The 9,061-nt window shown below is 32.8% G+C and overlaps 1 protein-coding gene across 1 annotated transcript; it reads right to left on the reverse strand.

Moving 5' to 3' along the window:
- Positions 1-3,979: 3,979 nt before the first annotated feature.
- On the reverse strand, positions 3,980-7,728 carry LOC115699077 (uncharacterized). Its single transcript, XM_030626292.2, has 2 exons — positions 7,169-7,728; positions 3,980-6,523 (listed from the first exon to the last, which is right to left on the reverse strand). The coding sequence occupies exon 2, from the start codon at positions 6,404-6,406 to the stop codon at positions 4,277-4,279; it is 2,130 nt and encodes a 709-aa protein (XP_030482152.2). The 5' UTR covers positions 6,407-6,523; positions 7,169-7,728; the 3' UTR covers positions 3,980-4,276.
- Between the last annotated feature and the right edge of the window lie 1,333 nt (positions 7,729-9,061).

The following is a 9,061-nucleotide window of genomic DNA, read 5'->3' on the forward strand; positions in this document are numbered from 1 at the left end:
TAAACATCTAGTCAGATATTTTGGTTCTTGCTACGTTGGAGATCTGGATAAGCGTCGATCAACTACTAGTTATGTGTTCACAATAGTAGGAGGACCAATTTGCTGGGGATTAACTTTGTAGTAAACAGTTGCTTTGTCTACTAAAGAAGCAGAATATATGGTTGTAACAGAAGCATTCAAAGAAGCTATTTGGCTTCTTTGGTTGACCAAGGAGTTATGTATTGTTTAAAAGAACGTGGAGGTTTTCTGCGACAGCCAGAATGCCATTTTTTTGGCAAACAACCAAGTCCATCACGGACGCACTAAGCACATCGATGTTTGATTTCATTTTGTTTGTGAAATCATTGATGAAGGAAATGTTATACTTCAGAAAGTCAGGACTACAGATAACCATGCAGATATGCTTACAAAAGTGGTTATAGGAATCAAGTTTCAACACTACTTGGACTTGATTAACATCTCAGACTTAGAGTGCCTAGGGCGCATGTGGAGATATCGTTTTTGGTTTGGTTTTCTCGCCAAGGTGGAGATTGTTGGATTTGACTCAAATATCAAATTGTCTTGAAGTTACAAATATATGGTCCAACTTTCAAGAGATTTAGAACTTGTTATTTGCCACATTTGTCAATGAAGCTATTGAATAGCTTTTGGCTTATGCTCTTTTATTTATTACATATGGCTGGAACTACCTCTTATTTATTACATATGGTTGGAACTATGTCTCTTTAATTACATATGATTGGGAGTTGAGGTCTTCCTTTTATAAGTATAGAGCTCTTTAAAGAGCATTTACAATTCAGTATATAGAAATTCGGTGTGTATGAATTCAGGGTGAACAATTCAGTGTACAAATTGGTACAATCGGGTTCAGTGGGTAGTCAGAGAGAGAGAGAGAGAGAGAGAGAGAGAGAGAGAGAGAGAGAGAGAGAGAGAGAGAGAGATGTATATCCAAACTTTGAGAAATACTTTCGCGAGTTTGGGGAAACACTTTAAAAAATACTTAGAGATATTATTAGTAAGAAATCTGTATCTGTATTTTGTATAATTCTTACTTAGATCAATACTATCAGTTGCAACCCGTGGAGTAGGCAAATTGCTGAACCACGTAATTATGTGTGTTTTATTGTTTACTGCTTTGATATATATTTATTATTATCTTTTGCTATTTATTGCTTCCACACACGACAAAGTGATCAGAAACATAAGGTACTAAGTTTGTATTTTGAAAAAAATAAAAAACACATGGTACTAAATAGTTATTTACCGCTTAACAATTTTTTTTCTAGAATGGGTATTTTATCTAAAATAAAAAATGAGATTTTATTACAAATATTATAATCAAATTGTTTGAATATTAAAAACAAATTATAATAGGGAAACTTACAAAAATACTGAATTTTGACCCAATCTTTACAAAAATACTGTCATACGGCAAAAATAACTTTTATACTGCATTGGGACTTTTTTTTTCTTTTATACTGTAAATACCAAAAATAAAAAAAATGAGGTCTCCATCTTCCCCACCAACAGACAGATCCACAACAGCAACACCAAAACATCCGAAAACAACCATTAAGTATGGTGAGATGAAGGAGAAATATTAAAACTATTAATATTGGGGTTGTCATAGTTTTTCTAATATTGTTTCTGGGTTGTTCCACTGTTGTTTCGTATGTTTAACAAATGTTAGTTTTAAATTACACAGATTAAACCAACCATTGAATATTTGTTTGAGGGTAACTAGAATGAAAGAATTATGGACAGTAATAGTCTTACCTTACATTGAAATGGTGAAATCTAGAAGACCAAAAAAAATGGATGGAAGCTGGCTGGGAAAATAAACAACATAACAAATACAACAAATGTAGGGAGCTAGCGCACAACAGGAGAACATACAGGAGAAGACATCAAAATGAAAAGAAGCAGAACAACTAAAAAATAACACTGAAACAATAGAGGAAAACTGAACATATATTGGAGCATATAATATTGAATAAAATAACTTACATACAAATTTCATTATTTTTCTATTACTATTAAAAATAGAGCAGTACAATAATATTTGGAAAATATGATAAAAAAAATAAAAGAAAACAACATTAAAACAACCTTAAAACAATAATAAAATAAATACCAAAATAAACTAGTAACAGAAAAGGGTAAGTTGGAGAAAGATGGTGGCTTTAGAATTACGCTAGAGATGGAGCCAACGCTTTGAGACCAAAGAGACTGAATGACATGAACTTAGTGGGAGTTTCTGAAAGATTTCTACAAGAAGGCCATCACAGAGCAAGCTCTCCATCTCTCTCTCTCTCTCACACACACACAACCACACTCTCATCTTTCTCGATTCTTCTTCTTCTTCCTCCTTCACATACTGTTTTTATTTTGTTACCTACTACAGAAGGAGAGAGTTAGCTTTTATTTGGGTAATGTTATAGACTTGGAAAAAAAAAAGAAAAAAAATGAAGAAGAAGGTGAATAGTGGAGAGAGAGCTCAAATACAATGAAAAATAAATAATAAAAGCTATTACACCTTAAAAGAAAAAAGATAACGTGTAGAAACCAGAAAGATGTATATTAAGCTCTTTATGATTAGTTTTTTTTTAAAAAAAAAAAAAAAATTCACAAAATGACAACACCATCACATCAAAACTTTTTTACTATTAAATACAATAAAAACTTTTATAATTAGTTTTTTTAAAAAAAACATATCTTGAAGTGACAAAAAGCATAAAAGAGAAAAAACTTTATGCTAATTCAGTATAATATGTAGATTATACCGTAAAAAAGAAAATATATGCGTATAACAATAAAAAAAAAATTATAAAAAATAGCACCCTGTGTAAATATTCCGATTTAGATATATAAAAAAAATATATTTATAAATATTAATTACTAAAAAAATCTATTAAATATATTAATTAATTAATTATACTTATTTTAATTTTATAAAAAGAACATTTACCTATTAATAATTTATTATTATTGGTAAAAGAAATATAATCATTTAATAGTGATACATATATATATATGACTAATACAAGAGTTCTATATATTTACCTTGGCCTTTCTGTCCATCAAATCTTATTATTATTTATTTATATTTTTATAACGAAATTATAAATATAGGTAACTATTTCATCCTGAAAATTTTGCTCCCCATAAATTGTTGAGATATCATCAAGTCTCAATAGTGCTAAAATGCTTCTCTGAGAATTTGGAGATGGAAAATTACAAGTGATGAGTTATCAACTGGAGGAATTAAATTATTGATATGATTTTACTAGAGCAAGATAAAACAGTAATTTCGTTTGCTAGTGTAATTTCAATGGATAATTGAAGGTAATAAAACAATTTCATCATGGATTGATAAATTATTTATGGTTATAAAACAAATACTCGGTAATTTATTAAACACGAATTCATGCTCTGCTGGTTAAAGCTGGAAAAGGGAAAAAATAGTGAAGCTGGTTTCCTTATAAATTGATTGGAATATGAGGAGCATGTTTCCAAAAGCCAAAACACGTTTGGTTGAGGTGACTGATTGTGCATATGTTTGGCGTTATTTTAAACTCTGCAGTTAGTTCGGTTGAATCATAAAATATAATAATCGTTCAGACAACATTGAATCTTCAACATCTATTAAAAAGGTAATGATACACTACCAAGTGATCGTCTTTCACCGAATAAGTAATATCATGTATTATTTAATGCATGAGATGTGGGGGTCTCATATTTGAGACATGAAGTTGTGTTTTCAATCGATAGAGAGAAGACAAAAAAAAATGTAGAGACTAGATAGAGACTAGAGCCAAAACAGGACAAATATTATATTGCCATGACAGGTCTCAACTCAAAGCCACACGGCAATCGAAAGATCCGAGAAGGGCCATGTTCATCGAAGTCTAACAACAAAGCTTTTTATGGAATAATAATAATAATAGTAATTTAAAAAAATCATGGTAAAGGAAAAACAAAAAATTAAAGTCACGATTGACTTGGCAATCTGATATACTAAATAACTGTTACAACTTACAACAGCTGAAAAGGGATAAGATGTAAACAAGCAGTCAATAAATTTATAAAATCTAATGATAAGTTTTTACTCAGTAAAAACATGACACCCTCTAAAACCACTTCCGGCGCCTAATTGTTGCAATGGTCTCTACCCAAAGTGTGACATATTTGTACAGTTAAACCTAAGTTTTGTTTAAAGAATGCTAAAATGACATTCCCCACCAAGTAAATTGTGCTCCCCTGCTCTTCTAGTGTGTTAAGCCTCTGCCTCTCCAGCAGCATGAAGCAGATCATCTGGGGTCGCCGCTGGGTCCAGATCCCAACGTTTCTCTGGCAAATCATTCTCTTCTCCCTTGAGCAACCACGACGGCACCTGATGAGAAAAGCGTAGCATCTCCCTCCTCGGGATCCATCGTATGGCATTCTTGTCAGAGTTCCTGCCATATACTGTTTTGAATCCTGTGACTTTCACGAGAGGAGAAACACAACACCCAAACTCTTCAGAGTAATCATCAAGGACCTCCACCATTTCGTATTGGTGCCTCACTTCGTCTGGCGTTGATCTGTCCCAATCTGGTGACCAATTCCTGTACACAGCCCAAATATCTCCACCCCTCGGGTATAACCGAACACATCCTCCCCTGCCAGCTTTTTCCCGGCTCAAAAGGTGAGAGAAAATGTTGACTTGTTCAACAATATCAGAGTTGTACGCCCTGAAATTTCCACAAGACTTGGTAAATCCACAATCCAGCCAATTCACCAACCCGAATTCACTGTCGGTTTTCGAGCTCAAGTAAGTAATAAGGATCTTAAAGGGATTAAGTGAGAGCACTTCACGTATCAGACAGTACAAACGAGGCATACCATCTTCGTCATCATACAGAGCCCATATTTGTTTTGGCTTGAAGCATTCCTCTGATCTATCTTTGTCAAAATCATGGAAATCAGGGTCAGGTACAGTAATAGAGAGAGGAGCAGTTTTACGTCCATTTAATTGGAAAACAGAAGCATCTGAGTCCACTTTTTCGGTTATTTCTTTAGCTACCATAGCTTGACCAACTTCAGATAGCGCTTTTGACTTTTTAACTATGGGTTCCGCAGTTGAATCCAACTTAATCTCTTCCAATTTCTTCAGAATTTCTGTCCTTGCCTTCTCAATCAACAGCTTTCTAGCATCGAATGCAGGTGCTGCCGAGCATCGTTTATTCAGAACTTCAACTGGACTAGATAGTTTATGATCAGGCACACTACTTGCATTCCCATTTTCCATTTTTGTTTCCAAATCAGATGGTGGAACAGCTTCGTCATATCCATTGCGGAAACTGGAAGACACTGTAAGTTTTCTTCTCTTATCAAGTTTGTTGACCTTTGACCCTGATGAATCGTAACCACCAGTGGGCATATTCAAATTTCCATTAGCCCCAACATTTTTCATGGAACGCTTTCCATTGGCTTTGGTGTTTAACTTAGCTCCAGCTACGTTTCCATGGGTGTGATAAATAGCATCAGGGGCTACAGAAGACGGTCCAGTAGGACCCATAACTCCAACAGAACTTCCAGAATACGAACTCCACTGAAATGATACATTGGAAACATATTCAAATCCATGTCCAGAATGATAACCGGAGACCCCATTTCCTGCAAAATAGGTCGTGTTCGAGGGAACATATGTAACCCCGTCGTAGCCATGACTTCCAGCATAACCATTGCCAGGTACATAGGACCAAGGAGTATAGGGGAAAGATCCATTTGCTGGGGCTGTCCCTGTTTCCACAGCAATGAAAACGCCCCGACAATTTTTACACGAAAGTCTCTTGTTCACATACTTCCGAAGATACTCATACTGCACTTTACATGAAGTGCAAACTGTCCAGAACGTGTCAAGTCTACCGTGAGAAGCAGAGGAATTGGAGCAATTATTATAGCCTGTAACAACACCAGAAGAATGAACAGAAGACAAATTTGTCTGGTTAACAACTGTGGAGGATTGTTTGTTTCTCTGGTGATCGTAAGACTTCTTTTTGGAATTATCTGACAACAAGGTCCACGCCTCAGAAACAAGTTTGAAAGCACCATCAGCTCCCACACATTTGTTCTTATCAGGATGAAGCAACACGGCCATTTTCCTGTACTGTTTCTTTACTGCATCTTTATCTGCAAAAGGTTTCAACCCGAGAATAGAATAGTAATCTGTTTCACCATTGGATTTACCCTCAGAAGCAATATAAACGTCGTATGTCGTGACCATTTGGGATATACCCTCCAGTCCCGGATACAGTGTCTTGGCCTTTAACGCATAATTTTTTGCACCAGCAAAGTCTTTCTCTAAAAATCGCTTCTCAGCGATCTCTTTCGCTTTCAGAGCTTCTTCCTTGTTTGCTTCCATGTAGTGTAGTAATTCAAATTACATCAAAACCAAAACTTTGAAAATTAAGCTACAACCAAGACAACGTGCTTAACCACGAAAGAAGCTCAATTCTCAAGCATACCCACATTTTCATTTCTGCAAATAATTAGCAACAAATTAAAATCGCAATACATATGTATATATAAATAAAGACGGTTGATGGGCATCAAGTATTGCGCTTCAAAAATAAATAAATAAAGAAAAAGACTAAGAACTGTGATTGACCATGTCGTATTAATGACAATAAAGTCAGAAACGCAATCTCTTACGTTTACGTTCCAGCAGCAGCTACACAAAAAGTCTAAATCTGAAGCAAGGATTTATGATTGACCTTGCGATCGACCGAAGAAATTAAAAAAACGTAATATCATAACCGAAGATTTGAACTTTATACTGTTAAGATTTATAAGACATAAATGCAAACCAAGAAATACAACTAGAATTTCCTTTTCCTACATAATCCTCGATTTTTCCAACCACCAAACACTATCCACAATCAAAATCAAGTCCATTCTTCAAAATCCCCAAATAAGTAAGAATCAGCTGAATATCCTAAATCTAAGATCCGAATTCCACTCAACTCAAACCCCAAAGAATAATGCGCTGAGATCGAAAACCCATCTCCCAAAAACTACAAAATTAAAGCTCAAATTCCATTCCTGACAATTCAAAAAACAAAACTGGAAAACTGAAGTAGTACACACTAACGATGTAGCACAAAGATTATAGTAAAATACTCACTGAAACTTGAGCAGAAGTGGAGGTGAAGAAGACCCAGATCGCCACGTGTACTTGGGAGCTCGAGCTAAATCAAGCTGAGCTAATTGTAAATCTCACTGTACCTAAAGCACAGACAGAGAAAAAAAAAACGCATTTTCTTTTTTATATATAATTTATATCTATATATAAATAATATGTGATTATAGTGGAAGTACTAAATAGTAAAGGTTTTCTAGGGTTTAGGGAACCAAAATTTTCAGAGAATCGGATAAAAGAAAAATTCCGGCTAATCGGCGGCGAAGAATTCTAGATTCCGTCGATTGAGCCGATCGGAAATGGAGACAATTTACTGGTAATAAAAAAGAAATTGTGTGGTTTTTTTTCTTTATTTTTTAATTTTCTGGGAAGAATTGTAATAAACGGTGTGTTAATAGTGTTTAATGGTGGAGGATGCTATTTTGCGCAGTGGTGCGTTATGGGCATCATTTTTTTTTTCTTTTCTTTTTTTTTTCTTTTTCTTTTTTGGTTTTATGTTCTAGGGTTGAGATATGTTTTGGTAGTGGGTAGAAATGGACTTGGTTTTGTTTAATTAAAAAATTATTAAAAAAATTAATTGGCTCATCTCATTATTATCAATTATAATATTAGGTAAGAGAAAATTATTTTTATAATTTTCTTTTATTTTTTCTATATTGGAAAATAGAAGCAAATACTTTTTGTGTAGTTGATTTTTTTTTTTTTTTAAAAAAAAAAATGCAAGTTAATACCAATAGCTCTTACACAACAATATTCCTTGATAGAGTTTAATTTCTAATTAATTACGACATTAATATGAACAAAATAAATAGATATCTGAATTTGTTCTTTGTTTTCCTTTTTTGATTTTATGTTAATTTTTTTTTTCTTAACATAGAATGCAAGCCAATACACAACAGCACTCATTGAATTGAGATTAATTTTATTATTTTAGGACATTATGAGTGGTCCTTTCAAGTTATTTACTTTATGTGAGTGCCATATATATGTACATAAATAAATAAATACTATTTTAAATTTAACATTTAAACAATCGACTTCTAATAATATAAATAAATTTAGTTTTTAACAATTTATTCTTTTCACTTGGAACCACTTGTGTTACCATCACATGAAATTGTACTATGACACCAATAATTCGTCTACTTTCTAGCTATATATGTAACACAAATAAATAAATAAAACATATTAGAATTAAACAAAATGATGGTTTCTTCATAATATATATTAAGAATTGTGAGTATATCTTAGGAAGTTGTAAATTAAGGATTGATGCAGAAGTGTAGTTTGTTGTTTCTCGAAATAGGTTAAATAAATGTTAAGGATCGATGCATGTATGTTACGTATTCATTCATGTGGTATGGGCAACTAATAATGTTAGAAAACACAAGAAGACTCAACGTACCTCTAATCCGATTCCAACTTCCAACTACCATATAGCAGCTATTATAGCTAATGTAAGAATCAAGGGATTCATTTTTGGAACACAAGTACAAAACCTTATTACAGGACAGGGTGAGTAATGCTAAAACACACAATTATGTGTAATGAATTTTAGCAATATATATATATATATATATATATATGACTATTCAATGGTTACATTTTTATTGTAACCATATGGTTACATTTTTCTTTAACTTGTAATAGCAAATTACTAATAGATACACATTCTTTTTTTAGAATTAATTAATTATAATTAACTATTTTCTTAAAATAATTAATTAAATATTTGACAAGACCTCTTTTAGCAATTAATATTTATATTTAAATCCCAACTCTAATTATTTTAATAATTTACAATAAAATTTATTTTTTTACAAAAATTAAACTTCTTTTGACACAAATTAAAATTCTCTTCTTATAATAAATTTTTAA

This window comes from Cannabis sativa, chromosome 8, assembly GCF_029168945.1.
Source record: "Cannabis sativa cultivar Pink pepper isolate KNU-18-1 chromosome 8, ASM2916894v1, whole genome shotgun sequence".
Lineage (NCBI taxonomy): Eukaryota > Viridiplantae > Streptophyta > Magnoliopsida > Rosales > Cannabaceae > Cannabis > Cannabis sativa.